Here is a 26,888-nt window from a genome sequence, read left to right as displayed (position 1 = left end):
GTACAAGACAACACTCACATGTCCTTCCACTGTTATCCTTCTCACCCAACTTTAACTTTGCTGAAACAAAGGGTGGGGAAGAGGCTCAGCGACTGGCAGGAGTTACCAGGACACACAGGGAAAGGGTTCAGTGTGGTAACTCCTCTCCATCACACATAGAGTGTCACCAATACACAGCAACATCAAAAGGGCAGGGAACAAGGAGGAGCACAATCGCTTTCTGCACCCCTGACACTTGAAAAGCTCAGGGAATCTCCAATGATCGGGGTGTAAGGTTTTATTTATTTATTTATTTATTTATTTATTTAATCAGGGGCAAACAAACTTCCTTCTGAGAGCACCCTTGCAGCCAGCACAAGCAACTAGGTATGTCTACGTAGTTGCCAATTTAATACTATGAAATGCTGCTACAAAAACATGCCTATTTAATCAGCACTAACACAATCCTGGAGGCTTCACTTTCCATCTCTTTCATGCATGTGTTACATAGTGCTGTTTTAGAGAGCCTTCATTACAGCTAAAAATTAAATCTAATCAAAGCAGCTGATTTCCAAACTAAGTTCTGTCATCAACTTGAAAAACATGATGGTGCCTGGGAAATAACTGGAATCTTTTGGAATATACATTTTTTAAAATGGTAGTTTCCCTCTGATTGAGACAGTATTCCTTGATACACACACACACAAAGAATTCTTTTCTTTTTATATGAAAAAATTTTCAGACAGCACCTGAAAGCATGTTCTCTCTGGGTTAAATAATAATATTAGGTATATAAATGTACTCACTTGAGCTTTTCAGTGCTAAAAACAAAACAAAAAAGTAACCTACATGAATCATTTTTTTAATAATAAAAACCTTATCTAATCCAAAATTCAATTAATTTCAAAGGGTTTAAAAAGCTGGCATTTTCTTTGGTAATAGCTCACTAACAAACTTGAAGCTACCATTAGCAAGACAAATTATTCTCATGAGACTCATCATGAGAAGTGACCCTCAAAATGCAGTTATTGTCGGAAGACCAATACTAGCTAGTGGCATTTAACATGATAATAAACTAGACACTCACACTGCATACATGAAGTAGATATAAAAGTACAAAGCATGTAAAAATTTTGTAACCTCTATTCTACACCATCAAAAATTGCAACTAAGTAGTTTCAAAAAATATCTTCAGTTGTGGTCAATGCAGAGCAAACTGTAGTTACTATATCGGCATATCAGAAAACATATTTACATATGTAAAGCCAGAGGGAAGATCTTGCAGCTGTCATTTAAGAAATAAAATCAAAACCAAACCACCAAAAAAACCCAAAAACTAAAAACCAACCAACAAAAACCAAACACCACTATTCCTGCGTGCTTTATCACAACTCCTTTTCACAAAAATATTGACAGAAAACTCCAACACACAAACAGTAAGTTTAAATGTACTTGTTACAGAACACTGATGTACAACATTTGTAACACTCCTTCAACATACACAGAGCTCACAAAACACTATTTCTTGTAAAGCATGTAATAGATGCACTGATGAAAACTGAAGTATAAAAATAAACAGAATCACTCTGCTAAAAAAGTCCAATTATTTTCATTTGGAAATGTAAATTATTTTTTCCACATTTACTTAATAGTATTATTCTCTTACAAAAAGTGAGAAGTCTTGAACAACTCCAATTCAATCTCTGCTCATTCTGAAATATTTGCATGACATATCTGACATCCTAGTGTTCCCCAACCTTTGATCAAGTGCTTTTAAACTCTATTTAAACTGATTCAGGCCATGTTTAAAAAAATAAATCTGGTATTTCTAGCTTTGCTCTAAATTTATTAAATATTTAAGTTACTCTCCATGGTCTCAGTACATAATGCGTTTTATTGAATGTCCCATTTACAATCATTTCTAATAGGTGAGATATACCAATCTTAAGTCGTTATTTGTATCATTAAATTAAAAGTCCTAGTTTTCTTAAAGAACAGATTACAGTATTCCTAGTGCAATGAATTATAATTCAGTCTGAAGCAGAACTACACTTCTCTCATGTTTCAAAAAAAAAGTCAAAAAATGTTTTCAACTGTCAGAGAACTGTTCAGTTAAAGGCTGCTTTAAAAATTGTAATCCAAAAGTGTTGTAAGAGTCCCTTCCAACAACTCATCAGTGAAAGTTTGACATCCAATCCTATCAATCATTTAAAGAATATGTGTGCAAAAATAATTTAATTGGACTATTCTAAGAAGCAGTTAACTTTACTAAGATCTCAAACATTGAAATAATTCTTCCTGTTAAAGGGACACCTGCACCAATCAGCGTTCAAGGCTTGCATTCAGCTGAATTAAGTATAAAATAACACCCCCAAAATCTTATTCAAAGAGATTTCCTTGTGTGTTTGTGTGGTGTTTTTTTTTGTTTTTGTTTTTTTTTATTTTTGTTTGTTTTTTGTTTGTTTGTTTGTTTTTGTTTTGTTTTGTTTTTTGAAAACAAAGATTATATTGCAAATCTGTGAAAGCCAATATTTTTTTTTTTAATCATGTAACTTAATTCTCAACTTTGCTAGGTGGAAGCCATGAAATGGGAGAAGGTCCCTTTAACAAGGAAGGAGACAAGTATCACTTAATCAGGATGTGGGAATGGAATCTGTACCTGTGGGTAAATGGCAATGCGTTCTGTGTTGGTTCAGCCCTTGGTTCTGAGTTCTGTGTCACTTCCAGCACCGCTCTCTCATCATCTGTCCCATTTATACTTTCTGGTGTTAAAGGAGACTGAATATCCCCTCCAGCTGATTCCTTAAGTAAAACAATCAAATGACACGTTAGAATTACCAAGTGACTTACTCAGCAAGACTACGTGTATATAAACACTAACATTTATTTTTAAATGAGATACAAACTTTAGGCAGTATTAATGTGAGGCTCACAGATTTCCAGCATCCCTCATGGTCATATTTCATCATGTGAATTTAATTTAGAAGTATGTTACCATAAGATTCACATTATCTTGCACAAAACATAACTGATCTATGATTTATTTGCAAGTATCCAGCCTCCGGCTTATTACAGATCTTTCTCCCGTACCTGATATTATATTCAACCCTCAGCCAACTATATACCAGGCGACTATTGACATTCAGGATTCTTATCTCTTACTTTATATTCTAACATGGTGAAACAAACAATTCTAATATTTGTTTCAAAAACTAGCTTTCATTTCATGCATTAACCAAAGTGAACAGTGGAAGGGCCACTGGTGGCGCATTCACAGTTTCATCTATGAACCATTTGTAAAGAAAACTTGTTCAGCATAGTCCTCACAAAACTTTTGTAGACACATTAGCCTGGCCTAGATCTTGCTGGTCATGGTATTATCTGGGAAGGAGAATACTCCATTTATACCCAGGCAGCTACTGCTATGCAACCGGACACCTGAAAAATTTATTCGCTGTCTCCTAGCAGAAGGCACTTGTGCAGTTTTAATCAGCCTTCATCACACCAACACATATATTTATGTTTTGGCCAACAAACAGTATTTTCCAGTTTCTAGTCACTGAAAAGTACTTCCTTTTTAAAAAACAAAGTGCACTGTGTAGCCCACATCCTAAGTTAGAACATTATAGGCTTTTCAGTCCCTGCATGTGGTTTAATTTTAATATTTTCTTTCCTATTATATACTTTTTCAAATAATGATTTTTGCTGGAGATAAGTGAGGCTAAATAGCTCATCTCGATTTTAAAATGTCTTAGTAGGCTTTTAGTAATCAAGTGGTAAAATTTAACTATAAGATAGAAGAGTTTCATGAATAGAATTCAATGGATGTCATGGAGGGGTGTCTAAACAGCAGAGGACTGACTGAATTACAGTATTTCCAAAAGCTAAGAACCTACTATGGCCTCACAGCCTTTTACCATCTGCATGGGAAAGAGACAGAACGGCTATTTAATATTATTAAACTGAAGCACAAGCACAATCTCTGGAGGGTCAGCAGCTCCTCTTCCCAGCTCTTGGAAACTGCACAGAATGCTGAAGAATTAGCATTGCAAAGTATCTGAAGATAGTCAGGATCTTAAAAGACGAGGGTCTAATTTTGAGCCTCCACTTGTATCCTTTACAAGGATAAGGCTTTTTGAAAGTCAATACTGAATCTGATCCTATATCTATATGAAATGTTGCCCTTGACTTTGAGATCTAACCAGGTGGAAAAACTCAGTTCTTTTAAAGAAAATAAGATCCGGCTGTCACCATCACCTTCGACAAAGCACTAGTGTCAACCAAAAATATTGTTGTTCAACATTTTCATTACAGCTTAACTTATATTAAGCATTTTCAGCACAACAATTGTCAAAATTTTGCTTTTATTCTACTGTATTTCTCACATAGTGAGAGACATATTTGACTCTACAACTTGAATTAGTGGGTAATATGGAGTTATATTAAAACATTTTAATAATAACTTCAAGTTCTATTGTATTTAACATTCATCAAGTTATACAATGTTAAAGGAGAACAGAGTTGGCAAGATAAGCAGGCACATGAATTATTTTATGCAAATTATGTGGGTTTGTCTATTGTCCTCCTCTGATTTGATAAACAGTTTCTACTGCCATTAAAGGCATTATTGACCCAAGAGTTTCTCTGTTATTTCCTCCTCTTTCAAAACTGTACTAGGTGTTCTAGAAAACATATACCACATCCCACAAAATCTGGCTTGCTTGTATCTTTAAGCTAAAATTCCTACAACACTATTATTAGATACATAAAGCCAGAGTTTTATTAAAATATTTTAAATATGAATGCATAAAAATTATTTCAGCAGAAGAAAACCAAAAGTACAAGTTCCATCTAGGCTTATTTTTCAGTAAAGTACTTTCATAGACATCTAATTTGAATGAAATTCAGGTGACAAAAATTAGTGCAGACAAACATCACGGTCTGTGTAATACCTAAAAGTTCATTCCCTGCAAATTCAAGAGAAGCATCAGATCATAGTATGTATTTCTTCCACCAATACAGGTTAATCAGTGCTCTCACACACAACTGTCCCTACCTGCTAAATAATTCATTATGAATAAAGCACCAAATACAACAGAAAAAAACCCACTTATTCAAAACAAAACTAAGATTACAAATAATATATTCACATTTTCTATTTTTTAGAGATAATAAAATAATTCTAGAAACATTTCTGTGAGATGTTCATAAGTAATGAAGTTTTTATTTCATATCATTATAGCTTCACACATCCCCTTGCAATTTTACATAGTTGGTCAGCTGAAAAAGATTTTCATCCCTCCCTTCTAGCTGGAAGAGCAGGTTAACTAAGATCCAACTGTACAGAACCTATATGGAAAAAAAAGCAGTGCGTAAATTGAAAGTCCTCTGTAAACTAATGACATATTTTAAGGCCTGATATTTCCCACTCACAACAGCTACAAAAAGATATTTCATACATTTGAGAAGAAAGGATTAACAGCTCTCCTGTGGTATAAAACCATTATATCATATATAAGTTTTTGGAGGATATTGAATTTTAAATCACTTGCCAGTCCTGGACTTACATGTGGACTGAGGATTAATATTTTTCAACATGACAAGTAAATGTGAGAGTCTGCTGTTTAAGAGTTTTTCAGAGATCTGTACTGTCTAAACCAGGGGTGTCAAACTCATTTTCACCAGGGGCCACATCAGCCTCGTGGTTGCCTTCAAAGGGCGAAATGTAATTTTAGGAATGTATAAATGCAGGAGTAGTGTGTTTGGCAGTGACCATGCAATCGACAGGTGAGTAAATTTAATTTGTGGCCACATTAATCCTTACAGTATAAATAGGGACAAGCAGTCCTTGTGGAACGAGAGAGCTGCGGGATTGCGTTAGTATGGGGCAAGCCGCTTCTCAGGAACATAAATTGTATTTGCAGGTTTTACTGCAGATATTACGTTTTTCTGGGTATCGTATTTCTGAGAAGCAGGTCGCTTCGCTCCTGGTATGGGTGAGAGAGAATTGTGCTTGGTTTCTGAGTGAGGGGACGTTTGACAGTAAAGTTTGGAAACAGGTCAGGGAATATCTACACGCGCAAAAGAATTCTGGTTTTGCAGTCCTCAATGGTTTGCATGTAACTTGGAGATTTGTGTACTCTGCATTATCGCAGTTGCAGTCAGCAGAGCAAATAATGCAAGGGCAAACAGGGGAGGATGGACAGAAAAATACAAATGAGCAGGTTGCTAATGATTTGAGTCTTGATAGCACTAATCCTTTTGAGTCAGGCTCTGTAGATATCAAAAAAGAGTCAGTTTTATATCCATCCTTAATGCCATCACAGCTGTGTAAAGATAAGGCAGAAATTTGTGTGGAGTTGGGTCAGGAGTCTAAAACTCTGCCCTCAGAATCTCCTTTGCCTGATTTTAATGATGCTTATACAGCACACAGTAACCCCTTCATGACTAGGACAGCAGAACACAAAGGGGTGATGCAAAAATGCTGTGAAAAGGCTATGGAGCACAGCAATTTTTCTTTTGCCTTTCCAGTTATTTACAAACCACAACAAACACCAGAACATGATGGACTACCTTATACAATGGTTAAGGAGTTAAAAAAATCTTTTCAAGAAAATGGGTTATATAGTCCTTTTACAATGGCAATTATTGAAGGTATTGGTGCCACATACATAATGACTCCATGGGATTGGAAATTGCTTGCTAAAACAATTTTGACACCAGCGCAATATTGTGTGGCAATTGGAGAATAAAGATCTTGTGATTGAACAGGTCTTGGAAAATTTGTCATCAGGAGCAGGAATAAATCAGGAACCCACAGGCACAGGCTGGGCTTCAGAGGCAGGTTTTTGAACAGGCAACTCTTCTTGGTATTACAGCATGGTGTCAGGTCCCGGAGGCAGGGCAGCACGTAAGCTTGTTTGCAACAATAAGACAGGGACCGCAGGAGTCTTATATGAACTTGATCGACAGACTGCAAACCGCTATAGCAAGGCAGGTTGAAAATGAAGATGCAGCAAAACTTTTACTGCTTCACCTGGCATTTGACAATGCTAACTCTGCCAGGCTGCTTTGTTGTCGGTGAAAGGTAAAGCCACTGATATCGCACAATATGTTAAGGTTTGTCAGAATATAGGGACTGAAACACATCGGGCTTCGGTATTAGCAGCCGCATTGTCTCAGCTCAGTGTAAATCAAGTGAGTCTTAAGTGCTTTATTTGCAATAATGAGAGTCATGTCAGTAAACACTGTCTTCAACAGTGCTATATAACACAGCAGTCATAGATGTCTTCCTTATTAACCTGTTTTCTTTGTAGGTATATGTTTAAGCATACTGCAGTTTAATAAGTCTTTGCCTGTTATATGGTACAGTAAGTTCATAGACTGCTAAATCATGAGAATCCATTGACTCAAAATGTACACTTTGTGATTATACAGAAGACCATGAGTAATTCAGTTCTTTACTACATGAATGTGATTATAAGATTTTGTGTCTAACAGCTGTTACTTTTCTTTCTAGCATGCTAGCTTTATTCCAGCATTCAGACTCGTGCAACTCTGTGATAGGCCGTGTCTCATCTCAGTGTACTAAATTTGGCTCTTTTGTATGCACACCGGATAAAGAATACTGATTTTGGAATAACAGTTATATCACCCTAGATGAGACACTAATAAAAACCTTGCCCAGTCCAGCTTGCTAGGGCAGCGGGGCGGGGGGCAGGTGCCGAATGGGCTCCAGTGTGCACTGACTTGTTTTGTCATGAAGACCCAGCGGCACCTCCCCCTGGCTGAGCAGTAAGCGGCCCAAAGGTGCAATGCTAAAATCGAGATATTGTCTTGAATAAGTGTAACTGTGATCCATCTGTATATTTGAACTTGGTATTTGGTTTTCATATCTGAGCTCAGTATTTTAGTTTGCATATGTATATATATATATTTGGTACCAAAACAATGTTGTTTGGGGAGATTCTGCTACTAAAATGCCACCTTGTTCCCCCTTAGGATGCATCCTTACACATTACAGTAATTGCTCTTATTGTTATCTAATAATTTTGAGACCAGACAAGAATTTAAGTTGTTAAACTCTGATTCACATTGAATTTATGCGCTAGTTGGAGGTATGGGAAATAAAACTAAATGCTGTGTTGGATGTTCACTTGGAAGAGGTTGTATTTAAAAGTTGCTAAAATATGAACTGATTTGGATCCAGGAAAATGAAAGTAATGGATTGATGGCTAATATGCTGTTTATTGACATCTGTAAGAAATTGCAAAAGGTAAATGGGGCTGAGGAATGTAACTATTGCTCAGCTAATTAGAATTGCATATAGAATGTACTATGGCTGGAATTAAATGGGAAAATAAAAAAGCAAAATATCCCAGGCCTGTATCAAGCTGCAAGATAAACTTAGCTCCCTGGCAGCTCCCAGGCAGCTCCCACTTAGCACCAGCAATTAACGCCACCTGTGTGGTCTTGCCTGTATCTAAACTGCAGCGAGAAAGAAAAAGAAAAAAAAAATAGGAAAACCTGGCTGCCCGCTTTTAAAGCAGTGAAAGGAGGGTTGTCTCTCTCCCCTACTGCAGCAATGTTGTAATACTGAATGGAGCAGTCTGAGGGTGGAATTTAAAGGCATCCCTAGCAGATCTGTAGTTCTAATGAAACTGGGAAAATAAACCAAAAATTTTTAATAGACTTATTCTGTGGTAACTAGTTGTAAAAGACTTCTCAGTAAATTCACCGTGATAGTTTTTGAGATCGTGGGAAAGAAAGAAAGACCATTTTTTGAAACCAATGGAATGCCAAATTTGGAACAAAGTTTTAACATATGAATTCTTGTATTTGCCAGAAAACCCTATACCTCTTGTGGGTCAAGATTTGTTAAGTAAATTGTAAGCTCAAATAACATTTTCTGAGAATTCTGTTTAGTTGCATGTCCTACAAGAAGCTGCTTGGATGGTGCAGATCTGCTTGCTGCAAGCAAGAAATCTCCAAGGAAAGTTTGAATGCTGTATTTCCACTAGTATGTGCACCCAAAGTATCAGTAAAGCCAACACTACACTGATAGAACTCAAACAGGACTTTGTTCCGGTAAGGAAAAACAATATCCAATAAACATGAAAGCCAAAATGGGCTCACAGCTAATGCCATTTAGCAGACTGCTGTTAGATATGTCTCATCTTTTGGTCATTTGAAATATGTACATGTTTCTATAGATACTTTTTCAGGTATGCTTTGTGCATCTGCGCATACAATTGAGAAAAGCAGAGATGTTCAGCGTCACTGGACCCGCTGTTTTGCTGTGCTGGGTGTGCCACAACAGATTAAAACTGACAACAGTCCTGGATACACTGCTAGATCCACGCAATATTTTTTACAGCAATGGGGTGTTTCACATGTCACAGATATTCCACATTCTCCCACTGGACAGACTATCATTGAACGAGCACATTCCACACTGAAACAAATGTTATTAAAACAAAAAAGAGGGAATATGATTCCGCAAGAACAATTATACAATGCGACATATACTTTAAATTTTTTGAAACGTACTATGCCTCCCTCCTCTATCACAGCAGTGGAAAAACACTTCCATGTTCCAGATTCACTATCTCAGAGACCAAAGGTTTTGTATCAGGATCCCCTATACAACAGTCAATAGCAAGGGGCTGTAGAGTTAATTACCTGGGGAAGGGGACGTGTGTGTTCTTATTCCAACAAGACTGAAGTGGCTTCCTGCAAAATATGTTAAACCTGACTATGAGTTGGACAAACACAATGCAGGACCTAATACCAGAGATACAGCTTCTGTCCCTGCAGCAGAGGGCAACAAAGAAACAGAAGAGACCAAAGGAAGAGGCACTAGCATATCAGAATGATACAGATTTACATTATTTGGACTGGGTCTAACTGGTGAAAAAACTTTCAATGCATTTGTTCTCCTTATTAGGATGGCTAACCAGCTTTCTCCAATATTTCTTAATAACTGTAATTGTTGTAATTTGCATTATTCTATTCTATTGTAGGTTGTTTTGTAATGATAATGTATACCAGGAAAATGACACATAAGGTATGATGATCCACAGTAGGCATTCAAACTCACCAACAGAATGCCCCCTTTTGACTTTGGAGGCAAGAGGTGACTGTAGTACAACTCCAAAGTAGCCTGTCAGATGACTGTGGTCACAGGGTGGATTGTGTGGCAGTTGCACATTCCCCTAAAATCTGGAGCCTTCAATGAGGATGTTGATGGCTCTTTAGCACCTTTTGTACCCCACTGTGCCTGTCCCAAAGTACACACCTAGGGTGGTATCAAGGTGCTGTCAGTCACATCCTCCCCTGCATTGGGGCAGGGTGACTTCACCTCTACCAACTCATGGGGCAGGAGGGGTGGGACTCTCAGTCAGTTGACAGGATCCTCAACAAAGGAGGTGCCCAGAGAAGCTGCGAAGCTTCTGGACTATGTTATAATGCCCACAGCCACATCTGGCCAGACTATAAAACGGGGTTCCCGCCAAAGACACCCTTTGAGTGGTCTTCTCAGAGCAGCGGTTCTGTAAAATGGAGTCCTTTACTTAGACAGGAACACCGTCTAAGGAGACTTCCTGGGATTGAAAACATCTCACCGCCTCATTTGGGTGAGTGAATATTTACTGGATGTATCCTTGAATGAGACTTCGCCTAACCCAGGCAAGTTATTATTTCTGAGAGTACCCTGATGTAAGAGGCCTCTAGTTTTGTTTCTAGTGAGTGACTACATGCATGTTGTGGATTCTCATTATTCTTATGTTATTGTATTCAAATAATCTCCTTAACTGATATCTGAACCTGTATTTTATGTTATCAGCGTGCTAAATAGGTGTAATGCCATTGAAACTGAATTATAGCGTTTATGAGCGAAATCAAGTAAAATAACACCTCCAAAGGGCAGTCTCAGCTAATGTGCAAGGCCTGATTTAGGATTTAGCCAGTGCCCTGCAAAACAATTGCATAATTTATAAGAATTAGCACTGTAAGACATAACAGCTAACATTATCTAATAGCATAAAGTGATTAGACCCAAAATCTTGGTTTTCAGGCATATATGGGTTTTTGTGGGAATTGGATGTGCTTGTGTAATGTTTTTTCTTGCAGTCTTCTGAATCATCTGGAAAATGATACAGAATTAAAAGAAGAATAAAGCCAGGGTCCTCGCTGCGCTCACTGTGAACCAGATGTTCAAAAACAAAAAAGGGGGAGATGTGGGAACAGCAGTTCCAGCTAAAGGGCCTTGGACAGATTATACAGAAGTATGTTTTTTATGAGTGTAAGAAGTGATAGCCCAGGCCAGTGAGAATGATATCTCGGGTCAGAAAACTGCCCCCATATGTATGATGTGTGAATGTCTTTGGGCCTGGTCTGTGAATGAGTGGGAACGTAACTGAAACAAAGATAACATCCGTGTGGTGTGTTTTTAAAAACAATTATTGGAAAAAACATCTTATGTAACATCTTAGTCCAGGTCCGTATCTGTAAATCCTGTAAATTGTCACTGACTAATAAAGAAGGCCTCAGCCTGGCTCAGCTCTCTGCTCTGCCCAGCTCTGCGCTCCTTCCTGAACAAGATCTCTGTCTGTGCGTGAATCTCTGTCTACCTCCCAGCGTGCGTCGTTTCTAATTGCCGCAGAGGGGAATTCATCAAAATATGCCTTAAATTTCAAAATATTATAAACAAAATGCATGCACTCGCAGAAGATTCTCTAAAGTAAAACAAGCAGACTTCACAGCACAGATCAAGCCACCTTTTAATGGTGACAAAATATGGAATAGAAGAAGGAACAGGTGATTCTAAACCCATAACCAAACCAAACCAATTCCAGCTTCTTTTTTATTAAATATGATACTGTTTTCTCAGTAAATATTCTGTACACTCCCCTGGCATCGCTGTTCTTCACAGAGCTCTGTTCAGTATTGACTAGCAATGGCATAAGGCTGCCCACTACTGATTCAGATACCATAACATAAGATTTGTTCCAGTATAGAAATTCACACAATATCCCAGAAAGTCACTTTTTCCACAAGGTTTGGAAGTAAATTGTATACTTCTACAAAGAAAAAGCCAACAGATGATAAAACCATGACAATTTTGACAAAACCAACCCCTTCCTTCCATTATAAAAATGTTATGATACAAACACTTTTCAGGCAATAGCTACTCCTAGTAGTATAGGAGGGTCTCAGAATCACAGAAGAGTGTTGGATTATTTTGATTTATTTGACTATTTTAATTTACTCACCACACAATTTCAGAAATTGACAGAGGTCTTAATCTGAAATGACCTGGGTCACAAGAAATATCTGAAGACAGATTCTTGCTAAGAGAAAAAAAAAAAACTGAGGTTCGGACTCTAGTTCTCCAGTTGATTGTAAGACTGATGCAGTGAGGGTGCAAACCCCGCAATCTGTACCATTTGGTTCTGTACTTGAACCTAATTAACATTAGTTTAAAAAAGAAACAAAAAAAAAAAGGGGGAGGGGAGGGGGAACACAAGGGGAGGAACACATTTTTCAGCCTATTGATTCATGCTGCTCATTGAACTCCAGATCAAAGTGTTGCACTTTCACTACATAAGCAAGCCTGTAACTGAAAATAGACCATGGGTGGCTTGTCACTGTAAGAGCTACAGGTTTATGACATGAGCAAAGTAATGCATTTTTTAAAGCAGTACCAAGAGAGATGCAATACATTTTATTTAAGTTTTACATGTATATTTTCCAGTTTTTAAATGCAGTATCGTCCTAACTATTATTAATTTAATGCAGAATGATATCTGCAAGTCCAAGACAGCAGAGGGATTGATACTTGTAGTTGACTGAGCTACTGTTATAGACCTCAGTACTCACATGCTACCTCCCAATGCCTTTCCTGTCAAGGCTTCCTAAAAAAGTCAGGTTCCTATGAAGTCTTGACTGGCCACTGAAAATATCTCTCCTTCTTCTTTTACTCCCCCTCTCTGCAAAGGATAACTATGCAAAAGGAAAAAAAAAAAAGAGCTGTAAAATGACTGAGAAAGGCAACACTGGAATTACATGCCTTGCAGTCACTTTTTGGCAGATGACCAAAATGAGAGCAAGTGCTCCTTCAAGTGTCTCTAGGGTCCCACATTCCCTCCCCACTACCAAGCACCCGTATTTCCCCCAATCATACATCTCTTCAAATAAGCTCCAGTGCTATGGAAGAGCTGCAGTTTGCCATGAAGTCATTGCTTGTCATCCGCTCCAAACTCCCTTCTTTCTGGGGAACTAATGAGAAGCATTAAGTATGTAAACACTATTATGCTGATGTGTCAGTACTTGCATTAACTGTATCTTTTGGAATAATACACTAACTTATCAACACAGCTAAAAACCAAGAGATAAAAAGTAAGGCCTGAATATGAAATTATTCTGAAGTGTGCAGTAAATAAATCACAGCTCTCAACGTGCATTATAGAACTGCTCAAGGTAACATTTCTATAATCGCCTATAGTATAAAATGTTAGGCTGCAGGTATAAAGGGATATCTGTACTGGAAAGTAAACAATATTAATAGTTCATGTAGATTAAGAGAAAACTTTAACCCTGGGCAACCACTAGAAAAAAGCATCTTGTCTCTGAATGAATAGTTCAAATTTATGTCCAAACAAAATAAGTCAATCCATTCAACAGTGTCAGATTTAACTTCTGATGCAGACTATTAATCATCATGTCAAAAGAGAAGCAGAGTAATTGTTTTGCCTATAATATTGAGTAACTAGAGGCCTGTTACTGTTTCTAAAGTCCAAGTGTATACTAAGAATACTGAAATATCTACCTCCATTACCTATGTATTTACCCTGCTGTAGTTTTAAAGCTGCTTCATCCTCCGAGAGAAAGAATTAATTTTGTCTTCACTATTGCTTAAAATAAAGGAAAAAAAAAAGATGTGTAGATGAGGTTCTTAGGGACATGTTTAGAGGTGGACTTGACAGTGCTAGGTTAATGGTTGGACTCGATGATCTTAAAGGTTTTTTCCAACCAAAACAATTCTATGATTTGAAATATCTACACACACAGCCAGAAACGCTGGAGGGGAGGGGCATAATTTCACACAATTTCTTTTCTCAAAGCAAATTAAAAGTATCAATTTTCAAGTAAATTAATTTTAGACATGACTAATGTAAATATGACTATATTAATTTATCTTCCTGTTAGGCCTATATTAACCCAACTCATGTTTTGAGATGTCTTTTATACACTCTTCTTTTACAACATGGCAATAAAACTCCAGAACCCACATGTGAATCTGTCATCTTCCTTCAACACATTTCACAAGTGAATACTACAACAGGAGGAAATAAGTAAAAATAGTTTGCAGTTTTAACTTCAATTTATGTTATAATGATTCTTATATAAAGTTCCTTACAGTGCATTGCCTAAGTTTCACAGAAACAATAAGAAAAAAACACAAAAGGTCTTTACTATAGATTTACTTACATAACTGCTCACCATCTTTACTCATAATGTATTTTCTGTGGAAAGCTCAAAAAAAGGGATGGGAATAAACAAAAGGCCAATTTTATATTAAGTCAAGCCTCTTTGACACTTCTGCAATATATATTAAATGCATTCTTAGACTTCTTGACACTTCTAACTGACTGCTGAGAGAATTCAGTGAAACTGTGAAGTACCCTGTTCATTTTTAATACAATGTGTGTATAAGATACGGTAAGTAGCACAGACTATGAAGTACTAGACTTGAATCAGGGAATAAGACTCACTTGAGAGGGTGTACTTGTCAGCTCCATTTTTTCTTGTTTATTTTCCTTTGCTAGTCGTGCAGCTTCTTTAAATTCCTGAAATTTTTCTACAAACTGAAGGTACGTACATTAAAAAGAAAAAAAGGAAAAAGAAAAAGAGTAGACATGAAGTAGTTATATTACATGCAGAACAGAATGCTGTACTTAATATTTTACAAAGTCAAATTCTGTCAGCAGAGTTTTTAAATTTTTCTCCTTATTAGATACTCATTTAAGAGAGTTACATGGTGACATACCTTTCAGACATAATGTACACTGTTTATATGACAGGAAAATTATTATGTAACAAAGTTTAATTTGTTGCTGATAGTGTTAAAAAACCCATTTCATATATGTCTAATAATAATGATAAGCTACCTTTCACAGCTGCTTTCAGGTGCAGGTTTTACTGTCTTCCTGACAATTAATGAAGCCTACTGTGATCACTATTAGCCTAGAGCAGGGCTGTCAAATTCATTTTCACTGAGGGCCACATCAGCCTCATGGTTGCCTTCAAAGGGCCAAATGTAATTTTAAGACTGTACAAATGTAACTGTTCCTACATTTATGCAGTCCTAAAATTACATTCGGCCTTTTTGCTGTCCTTGACCCCTCTCGCCAGCTGTAATTCTAAGGAGGCCTTGGCTATCCTAGCTGCCTTCCTACATCCTCTAACAGCAGCCTTATATTCTTCTCAAGTGGCCAGCCCCTGCTTCCATGACCTGTAAACTCTCCTCTTCTGCTTGAGCATACCCAACAGATTCCTATTCAACCACGCAGGCCTCGTGGCTCCTTTCCTTGACTTCCTACGTGTGGGGATGCTCTGATCCTGAGCATGGAAGAAACAATCTCTGAGTGCAATCCAGCTATCTTGGGCCCCTTTTCCTTCAAGCAGTCTTGCCCATGGGATTTCCCCCAGCAATTGCTTGAAAAGGCCAAAGTTAGCCCTGCTAAAGTCCAGGGTTGCAATTCTACTCGCTATTCTGTTCCTGCCACACAAGATGCTGAACTCCACCATCTCGTGGTCACTGCAACCCAGGCAGCCCTCAACCTTTACTGCTTCGACCAGACCCTCCTTGTTAGTGAGGATGAGATCCAGCAGTACCCCTCTCCTAGTCGGCTCCTCCACCATCTGCATGAGGAAGTTATCATCAATGCACTGGAGGAATCTCCTGGACTGTGGCTGGCTGGCTGAATGGTCCTTCCAGCAAACACCAGGGAAGTTAAAATCACCCACAACAACCAGGGCCTGTGACTGTGAGGCCAGTCTCAGCTGCCCATAGAAGGCCTCATCAACTTCCTCAGCCTGATCTGGTGGCCTGTAACAGACGCCCACAACAGTGTCACCCCTGCCAGCCTGCCCCTTGATCCTGACCCATACTCTCTCAACTCGCTCATCATCTACTCCTGGGCAGAATTTAGTACATTGTAGTTGCTCTCTCACATAGAGAGCAACTCCACCACCACGCCTGGCCGGCCTGTCTTTTCTGAAAAGGGCATAGCCATCCATGACCACATTCCAGTCATGTGAACTGTCCCACCATGTTTCTGTAATTGCCACCAGATCATAATCTCCCGACCGAATATAGGATTCTAACTCCTCCTGCTTATTCCCCATGCTGCGCGCATTGGTGTAGAGGCATTTCAGGGAGCGAGCAGAGCACACCCATTTCTCCCTAGGGGCATAGGAGGCCACCCAGCCCTCATCAGTTTTAGAATGTTGCCCCACTGGGACAAGCCCAGCTACAACCCCATCCCCCTTCGAGTCTAGTTTAAAGCTCTCCTTAGAATTACAGCTAGTGAGAGGGGTCAAGGACAGCAAAAAGAACTTTTTCAAATACATAGCAGATAAAACTAATACCAGAGGCAATGTAGGCCCACTGATGAATGGGGTGGGTGCCCTGGTGGCAGAAGATACAGAGAAGGCAGAATTACTGAATGCCTTCTTTGTCTCTGTCTACTCTGCCGGAGGCTGTCCTGGGGAGCCCTGTACCCCTGAGACCCCGGATGAAGCCAGGTCAATGGAGGAGTTTGCTTTACTTGATGAGGACTGGGTTAGGGAGCAATTAAATAGTCTGGACATCCATAAATCCATGGGTCCAGATGGGATGCATCCACGGGTGCTGAGGGAGCTGGCTGAAGTCATTGCTGGACCGCTCTCCATCATCTTTGCCAAGTCTTGGGAAATGTGAGAGGTGCCCGAGGATTGGAGGAAAGCAAATGTCACTCCAGTCTTCAAAAAGGGCAAGAAGGAGGATCCGGGTAATTATAGACCGGTCAGCCTCACCTCTGTCCCTGGGAAAGTAATGGAACAGCTCATCCTTGGTGCCATCTCAAGGCATATCAAGGATAAGAGGGTTATTAGGGGTAGTCAGCATGGCTTTACCAAGGGTAAGTCATGCTTGACCAACCTCATAGCCTTTTATGAGAATGTAACAAGGTGGATGGATGATGGCAGAGTGGTGGATGTGGTCTAGCTTGACTTCAGTAAAGCCTTTGACACAATCTCCCACAGCATCCTCACAGCTAAGTTGAGGAGGTGTGGTCTAGACAATAGAGTAGTGAGGTGGGTTGCAAACTGGCTTAAGGAGAGAAGCCAGAGAGTGGTAGTCAATGGTGCGGAGTCTAGTTGGAGGCCAGTATCTAGTGGAGTGCCTCAGGAGTCAGTACTGGGGCCAGTATTATTCAATATATTCATTAACGATTTAGACGAGGGAATTGAGTGTACTATCAGCAAGTTTGCTGATGACACTAAGCTGGGAGGAGTGGCTGACACGCCAGAAGGCTGTGCTGCCATCCAGCGGGACCTGGACAGGCTGGAGAGTTGGGTGGGGAATAACCTGATGAAATTTAACAAGAGAAAGTGTAGGGTCCTGCATCTGGGCAGGAACAACCCCAGGTTCCAGTATAGGTTGGGAAATTACATATTAGAGAGCAGTGTAGGGGAGAGGGACCTGGGAGTCCTGGTGGACAACAGGATGACCATGAGCCAGCACTGTGCCCTTGTGGCCAGGAAGGCCAATGGCATCCTGGGGTGTATTACAAAGGGAGTGGTTAGTAGATCAAGAGAGGTCCTCCTTCCTCTCTACTCCGCCCTGGTGAGACCACATCTGGAATATTGTGTCCAGTTCTGGGCCCCTCAGTTCAAGAAGGACAGGGAACTGCTGGAGAGGGTCCAGCGTAGGGCAACAAAGATGATTAAGGGAGTGGAGCACCTCCCTTATGAAGAAAGGCTGAGGGAGCTGGGGCTCTTTAGTTTGGAGAAGAGAAGACTAAGGGGGGACCTTATTAATGTTTATAAATATATAAAGGGTGAGTGGCACGAGGATGGAGCCAGGCTCTTCTCGGTGGCAAACAATGATAGGACAAGGGGTAATGGGATCAAGCTGGAACACAAGAGGTTCCACTTAAATTTGAGAAAAAACTTCTTCTCAGTAAGGGTGACAGAGCACTGGAACAGGCTGCCCAGGGAGGTTGTGGAGTCTCCTTCTCTGGAGACATTCAAGACCCACCTGGACATGTTCCTGTGCGACCTCACCTAGGCATTCCTGCTCCAGCAGTGGGATTGGACTAGATGATCTTTTGAGGTCCCTTCCAATCCCAAACATACTGTGATACTGTGATACTGTGATAGTGATAACTACTTTCTCAAAAGGGCCAGTGTGATTTTTTATTTTATTTATGTTTTTTTAATAGCAAGCCAACTATTATTCCTTATTCAAACATTTATTATACATTCCTTTTTATTGCATTTGGATTTCCAGATTTTTTGTATATTTCAAAGATGAAAATTCTCTGCTTAATGTAGAAACATGTTTTTAAACTGAGAATGGAATTCATCTCGAGAAAAACAGCATTGACTTTTACAGGTTCCTGGACTCATCCACCAGAGTAGTATCAATAACAATAGGGACTGTAGAAAGAGTGCTCACAGGAACGATACCATCACTTTGAGAAAAAGGAATTACTGCTTTCCTTGGATTAAGGTGGACTTCCCTCCTGCACAAGTAGACCAGAAAAAAAACTCATAGGGCACTGAGTTTCTTTAGGAAAAAATTCAACTTATATATTCCAACAAGAAAACATAGTTTTCTTTTACACTGCATATTTTTCCCGCTAGCTTTTCTTTAAGCCTGCGCATGTTGAAATGTCTATAATTTGATGCAGTACACAGCAGAAAAGTGAAAATGAATGTGGCTTAAAAGACAAAAATGGATCTGAAGATTACCAACATTTTTTTTTCTAGGAGATCTAAACACAGAAGAAACACTACATAGTCTACTACTTTAAATTCTGTCATGAAAAACTGTAACAGAAGAACAAATTTAAAGAAGAGAAACTTAACAAAACCTAACAAGTGAAAACCTAGAAAGTATTAACAGCATACACTGTGATAGATTGAATCTCTCTCCTCAATCAGTTAAAAGAAAATTCATAGGCAACAAAGTATTATAACAATATTGTCTTGTCTTTTTACATTATAAGGATGGATACAGAACATTTTTCGTAAACTATTTTTAAATAACTGTAGTGAGCACTGAGTCAAGATACAAACAGAAAGAATACTCTTAAGTTGCTTGACTGACCGAATAGTTGTCATTGGTCATACTTACTTTTGAAAGGTGATGTTCAGATGAAAATCCCAAGCCATAGACTGTATTTGCCCTACTGTCTGCCCATTGGCCAAACTTTTGGGATGTTTTAGTAAATGTCATGTTGGAGGTAATAGTGCTATTTATTATTGCCTGAAAATAAAAAAAAAAATAATAGTTATAAACAATGAGTTCCATGGTTTTGATATTTTTAAAAAGACTATTCAGTAATTAAACATGCAGTAATATAGACAAGTATATGTGTACACTAAATGAGACAAACTTACAACTAGGGAACAGTTTTCTTCTAATTCAATCACAGCTAAAATTATGAAAGCATATATTGGCACACATTCTTAAAAGGGGGGGGCACCTGTTTGCAATTGCCAGCAGTCATTTAATAGTTAGCAAGTCTAAAAGTCTTTTAAAGTATCCACATAGGATAATGACATCAGAATAAAAGAACTAGTGCTGTCAGGATGGCTGACTGGTCTAAGGTGCTGTGTTCGGGTCGTAGTCTCCCCTGAAGGTGTGGGTTTGAATACCACTTCTGACAAGGCATAACTTTTAGGCAAGTGATCATTCCACTGTACTCAGCACTGGTGGAGGCCCCACCTTGAATACTGTGTTCAGTTTTGGGCCCCTCACTACAGGAAAGAAATTGAGGTACTAGAGAGAGTTCAGAGGAGTGTGACGAAGCTGTTGAGGGGCCTGGAGCACAAGTCTTATGAGGAGCAGCTGAGAGAATTGAGGCTGTTTAGCCTGGAGAAGAGGAGGCTGAGGGAAGACCTTATTGCTCTCTACAACTACTTGAAAGGAGGTTGTAGCATGGAGGGTGTTGGTCTCTTCTCCCAAGTAGAAAGTGATAGGACAAGAGGAAATGGCCTCAAGTTGCACCAGGGGAGTTTCAGAATGGATATTGGGAAAAAAATCTTCATGGAAAGGATTGTGAAGCAGTGGAACAGACTGCCCAGGTAAGTGGTTGAGTCACCATCCCTGGAAGTGTTTAAAAGTTGTATAGATGAGGTTCTTAGGAATATGGTTTAGTGCTAGAGTTAGATTATGGTTGGACTCGATGATCCTAGAAGTCTCTTCCAACTGGAATGATTCTATGAACTGGCAAAGTCTTTTTTTGTCTTACAAGTGTATTTCTTTATCCCCTGAAGTAATGCCTCTCAAGATCCCCTGTAAGCTCCATAATAAAACTGGCATCTTCTGCAGTGGCTTTGGCAGCTCCATTATGCTCTCATTAAATTGGAAGAGCAAATCTGGATGTAGCTGAGGATATCAAACAGGCAGTTTTCTCTGATAACCTTTGACTCAAAATGCAAGTTTTGGCTACCATTGTGAAAAACTCCTGGAAATGTTTGGAATATCTGAATGCTTATGTTTGAATCAAGAAGCCTCATTGAATCAACAAGCCTCATCAGGTCAAGGATAAGTGTTCTGAGTCAGCTGTGATATACAGGGGGAGGAAACATGCGACACTTGCTGCACTTGCTGCTTCGGGATCATGTGGTGGGGGGTGCTATTTGTTCTCTGGGACCTGCAAAGCAGGGCAGTTGTGTTAGGGCACAAGATGCAGTCCGAGACTCCATTGCTCCAGGATGGGGTGTTTGCATGAGCATGTTCAAGTGCAAGCTGCAGTCCAGCATTCGCGATCACTGCTCAGGGGGATTGCTGATCAGGAGCAGTCTGGACATTGCTTTTTCCGGTTTGGTGAGTGATTCCTTGGTTTCCCTTGCTTTGTATATTCTTTCATTATTATTATTATTGTTTATATTTTCTCTTTTACTGTTCTGTTAAACTGTTTTTAGCCCAACTCACGAGTTTTACCAGGAGGACTGTTATGTTGTTAATCATTTCAGCCTCGAAATGCATCTGGAAAGAGTCCTTCTAATTCCCTCTTCCAGTGGCAAAACAAAAAATAAGCAAGACTTTAAAAATTCACAGATCTCACTTAGATGTGTATATCTCTTTAAACTCTGATAATCAGTTATTGCTGGAACCTGGATTTTGAAAGATCAATATATTTTGATATTTTATTGAGATCACAGGATTCTTAAAACCTGGTCCATAATCTCCTCTGTTGGTCAAACTGGGTACAAGAATACTTTCAACATTATATATGTTTCTATCTATTTGCAAACAGGCAGGTCCCAGACTACTAAAAATGGGAGTATTTTAAAGTTTCAAGTTAAAGACTGATAACCTCATATTCCTTATGAATCATTCATAAGAGTTCAGCGCTACAGTTAATCAAAATCTACGGAAGTGCATAATTCACAGAATATAAGCAGCCTTTAAAAAAAGTAAAACCTTAAGTTTTTGAAAGGGCTTTTGTTTTTGTCTTTAAATTGAAAAAAAAAAATACAGACAAAAACCTCTTGGGTGAAGTTTAATTAAAGGTGATGTGAAGCCAGGTGCAAATATATCTTCAGAGATTAAAATTTCTGCATCTTTGCACAGGACAGGTACCCAGTGCCATGTTTAAAATGCAGATTATTAAGTCTTTCATTAGACATCCAATTTGAAGTCAGTGGAACTTCTGCAATTAACTGTAATGAAACAGGTTCAGACCTTAGTTTTGTTGTTATAAGCAAAATAAAATCTAAATCCTACCCTCTATTTGTGTTAAATGTTCTCCTTTGATGGGGCTGAAGCTGGAAGTGCAATCGTCCAGAAATTCCCTAACATTCAGTGTAATGCACATAGGATGTCTAAGTTTTTTGTTACTGTGGCTGGCTTTTGAAGAGTGATAGTATCTTTTGAATTCTGTAGTTTTGTTAGATGAGAATTTTATCATTGCTGGTGGGAAAAATGAGGGAAGAGAAAGAAAATTACTCACCCAGCATCTGACTCTAAACTCTGCAGTTTTCAAAGCTTTAAGCATGGGATTACTTAGAGTGGTGCAGGAGGCAGACTGAAGCTTTGTGCAGGTCCTGAGAGCAGGCTGGGTGCAAGCCAGCTCCAGTGCTGGAACCCACAGCTCTTTCAGTCCTGATGGGCCATCAGCACATCTCCAGGAACCAGCTGGCATGCCGCAGTGAAGATGTGCTCTGTCTCTGCTCCTGAAAAAAGCTTGCTGCCTGTGGATCTGCTTGGAGAACTTGCTGCATGGTGCAGTGGGTACACCAGCTCTTGCTGAGGTACTGCTTACAGCTCCTCTGGCAGCCTTTCAGACAACTGAGCTGTTTGAAAGTCAGACACTGATGCTTAAGAAATGGAGACAAGACATGACATCTCCTGCTCAGCTATATGTGCACTCCTCCACGTCTCTGAGTAGTTTTGGCCTGATCCCACTGCAATTAAAGCAATTTCAACTGGGTGCCAGCTTATCTTCGCATAGATACCTCAAAGGCAAAATGCAGTGTGGTTCAGTCAAGCCACTAACATATCTCAGTTTGGGTGGGGTATGGACTTGGGAGCAAGACCAGTTTGACCACCAAAGGAGGCTAAAATGGTCCATCTGTAATGCAGAATCATTTTTGACTAATTAAGCACACAAGGAGGGACAACAATACACAAAGAAGACCTCCAGCAAATTATTTCCAAATTAAGTTCCAAGTTCCAAGTTAAAAGAATTAGCAAATTATATAAATAAGAAAAAAAAGTATTCTCTCCAAAATCTCATGCTGATTGTTCTTTTATAGTGTTTTAATGCTTAGGAATGAAATAAGAAAGATGATTAGTTTATAAAAGTATTAGGATCAGCAGTGACATTAAGACTAGTCTCTACAAACTGCCTTCGCTTGTTAGCTGTCCTAACATCATCAGTTGTGTTTAGACAGATAAGAATTAGCAATCTTGCACTGAACAGAACAGTAAATAGCAGGACTGTCTTCTGAGATTTAGCTGTGAGAGGGAGTGAGTCCTGTTCCAACTGCTAATTAATCCAATGTATAAATCCTCAAGGAGACATCTCATGCCCAACAAAATGAGGCTATTGTTTTCATGAAAGGTGCTTTTCTAATAGCAAAACAGAAAATAATAATAATTAGCCAGTTGACTTGGAAGGCTTTATGTGGAAAGCACATAGTGTTATGTATAAATATGTTGCCAAATGGAGAGCTTTCTTTATTTAAGTGTTTGGAGCAACAAACTAGAGACTTTTCATATTAGACTGCAATTTGCATATTTACTAAAATGCTGGGAGTACAGTGCTATGGTCTCCTCCTCAAATCCAGCACAAAGGTGCAAAGCTTTCTGTTGCATTTTCTTGCTAGTGGGTCCTACCATCTGAGACAGAATGGGGAAGAAGCTGGACAGAAAAAACACCCTCACCAGAAAGAAGGCAGCTTCAAAACAAAGTTTTGGATTTGTTTGAGGGAGGAAACTTGGTGACTTCAGGTTAACAATGGAAGAAGACCCTAGGCAGGGCACAGGGTGAATTTAATAACAGTGTATGTGTGTATCTATCTGTGTCTGTATGTGTCTATACATATTCATGATCAACATTGCTCCTGCATGTTTGGTTTAGTTTTCTTTGTGATGTCCATTTAAATTTCCCCTCATTCCCTTCCTAAGCATTTGTTCTGTCCTGCCTCATGAGGTTCTTAGAGACATGGTTTAGTGTCAGTGTTAGGTTAACAGTTGGACTCGATGATCTTGAGGGTCTCTTCCAACCAATATGATTCTGATTATTTGCATCAGGATCTCCTTGACATGGGTGACAGGGATCCAGATACTGTATGTGACTATAAAATATGGCCTGTACACTGAACACCTTATGGTCCTAAAACATTTTATGGAGTTAAGTATAGAGGGAGATGCATCATTTCTTGTGACAGATATTTCAAGAGGAGACTGTAGATTCAGGAAACAACATTACACAGAATTTAGAAAGAATAAGCAGAACTTGTTTCTGTAGGACCTATCTCAGCTGAATCTGGCTCATAGACCTATTGACACAGAATAAGGGGGGGAAAAAAAACCCTCTCTCAAAATAGACCAAAGATCTTCACAAGCAAATTCAAGTGGGAATCTGCAATGTACAGTAGTATCTCAGAGGTGAGTGAAGATCACATCTTAAAAATGTCTTTTTTTTTTTTTTTTTTTTTTTTTTTTAAAGAAAAAAGATTTAATGATGTTCAAACAATCAGTACATAAGTTAAATGTTATCCAGGAATCCTACTGGAAGCTACTGACCTAAAGAGGGGTAAAGATGTGGGGCAGAAATGGGATTGTAACTCAAATCTCAAGTGTATTTCTCTCATTCTCTACAGAAAAAATTGGAAGATTATGTAACAGAGAAGGATTTACTAAGTGGTTATGGGCACTAAACAGATGTCCTTCATAATGCTGAAACCAACAATATTGATAACATCATTGAATATGGAGATGAAAACAGGTTATTATAACCCTATTTGTACTTTTTAATGTATCTCACAGGGAATGCCTTTTTAGACTGCTCAAAATATTAACTAATGGGTCATTGCTTCAATTCAGCAATAGATTTATCAAACTAAATATGAGTGCATGGAAAATAGTATTTTCCAATAGACACTTGAAATATGTAATGAAGCAATGTAAACAGAATCATAGAATGGTTGGGCTTGGAAGGGACCTCTGGAGATCATCTAGTCCAACCCACCTACTGAAATAGGTTCACCTAGAGGAGATTGCACAGGAATGCATCCAGGTAGGTTTTGAATGTCTCCAGAGAAGGAGACTCCACAGCCTCTCTGGGCAGCCTATTCCAGAGCTCTGTCACCCTTGTGACAACCTTGAAGCACTCCCCCCATGCTTAGCAGAACAAAGACCTTGTTATGCCTTAAACATCTGGTTTTTGTTACTTTGGGAGGAAGAGATAGATGACACCTCATCTTATCTTTCACAAAGTTTTATGGCCATGGAGGCAGACACCTTGGAAGATAAGGACATTTAACAGTGTTGCTGTAAAAGGTCTCATGGCCTAATTGGGATGATAGAGATGAACCATCTGTCGGACAACCAACTATCAGAAGAAACCACGAACCAACAGCTACCCCTGACGGGCAAGACGACTCACTTCTGGTAAATACCATGAACTTTCCCCTAGTTTGAAGACCCCAGACCCATTTCCAGAAGAGTCTTCCTAATTAGCATGAAGAGCGAGCAGAGGGAGGAGAGGAACCGCCTTCTCCTATCTCGCATGTAAATGAACTAGGTTATAAAACAACCTCACGTATGATACAGGTTGGCAGTGTGTAAATCTTCAATGCGTCCCTCCCCTCCAGAGGTTGTCACGGGACTGATGTACCTGTGGAGTGGTGATATCTTACTCTCCCTCTCTGTCTCTCTCTCTCCCTTTCTCTTTCTGATATCTTAGTTGTCCTCTTCTCTCTCTCTCTTCCTTTTTCTTAAACATAAAAAGTAATATCATTATAAGTTCTGCTGCTAAAGTCTTGTTAAGTTTTGCATTACTAATTGTTGCCAATCCACCGTTTTTAGAAGGGCTTTTGCTGTCAATGTATTGATAAGTTTTGTGGTATTATAACATACTTTTGCCAAGTCACTAATTGCTGTAATTTGTATACCACCATGTGCTTTTAGTAAATTCATAATTGGACCCTCGGAGTGATTGTCTGTCATTCACTTCACATTGCCGCACAGAATTACCCAGAGTTAACTCACACCTGATCTCATCTGTTGAGTCAGGGCGTATGTCACGTTCAGAGTTAACTCATCCCTCATCCCATCTGTTGGGACAGGACAACCCTCAAAGTAAAGAAGTTTCTCCTCATTTTCAGATGGAAACTCCTATGCTTCAGTCTGTGCCTGTTACCCTTCATCCTATTGTTGGGCACCACTGAAAGGAGTCTTGTCACATCCTCTTGACATCCACCCTTCAGATATTTGTAAGCATTGATAAGATCCCCTCTCAGCCTTTTCTTCTCCAGGCTGAACAGATACAGCTCTCTCAGTATCTCCTCATAAGAAAGATGCTCCATTTTAACACATCAGGAATCTGTTACTCAGATAATGACAAAAGCAACTGATAAGATACATAAAGGATGTCAGACTGGAAAATAAATATAAAAGACGATCAGCAAGCAAGTTCTCTGAAATACAGCTTACCTTTGAGCCATCCAAACTGATTATTCTGTAGACATTTCTTGTGTTGTCATAGAAGTAGGACACCGTAACAGCATGCTTGCTGGTGGGAACCCAGTTCTTCTTAGTGTTTGGGTCAATCTGGAAGACGTGAGCTCGGGTGCTGAAGATGGGTTGTTCCCTGAAGGAGAGTAAAAGTCATTAATCTGATTTGTACATCATATCGTTGCACACAAGTTATCTGCCAGTTGTACCCACTGGGATGTACATGTTTCATTTTGCATGATGATTTTTTCCTAAGTTCTGTACGTGTTGCTGCATAGAGCAGATAAGTGCATTAATATACATATGCAAGCAAAATGCAAGCCTTCTAAAGGAAAAATCAACACCCAGCTGTAGAGTCAGATAAAGACAGACATCTCTAAATATAGATTCAGCCTTCTCCCATCACCTTCCTAGCCCTCACCCTCCATTTATGCCTTTAAACTAA

General features: G+C 39.2%; 1 protein-coding gene across 1 annotated transcript in view; it reads right to left on the bottom strand.

The window, feature by feature from the left end:
• Positions 1-26,584, bottom strand: part of LOC308051389 (homer protein homolog 1-like) — a gene marked incomplete at both ends in the record, with an annotated part of 58,413 nt that extends 31,829 nt beyond the window's left edge. The window contains 4 exons of the mRNA XM_080361817.1: positions 2,639-2,781; positions 14,754-14,846; positions 19,385-19,516; positions 26,423-26,584. Coding sequence (XP_080217943.1) covers positions 2,639-2,781; positions 14,754-14,846; positions 19,385-19,516; positions 26,423-26,584 — 530 coding nt within the window. The remainder of the gene's footprint in view (positions 1-2,638; positions 2,782-14,753; positions 14,847-19,384; positions 19,517-26,422) is intronic.
• Between the last annotated feature and the right edge of the window lie 304 nt (positions 26,585-26,888).

The sequence above is a fragment of the Nesoenas mayeri genome, assembly GCF_963082525.1.
Source record: "Nesoenas mayeri genome assembly, chromosome: W".
NCBI lineage: Eukaryota > Metazoa > Chordata > Aves > Columbiformes > Columbidae > Nesoenas > Nesoenas mayeri.
The sequence above is the reverse complement of the archived record's forward strand: the minus strand, read 5'-3'. Positions and strand labels throughout refer to the sequence as shown.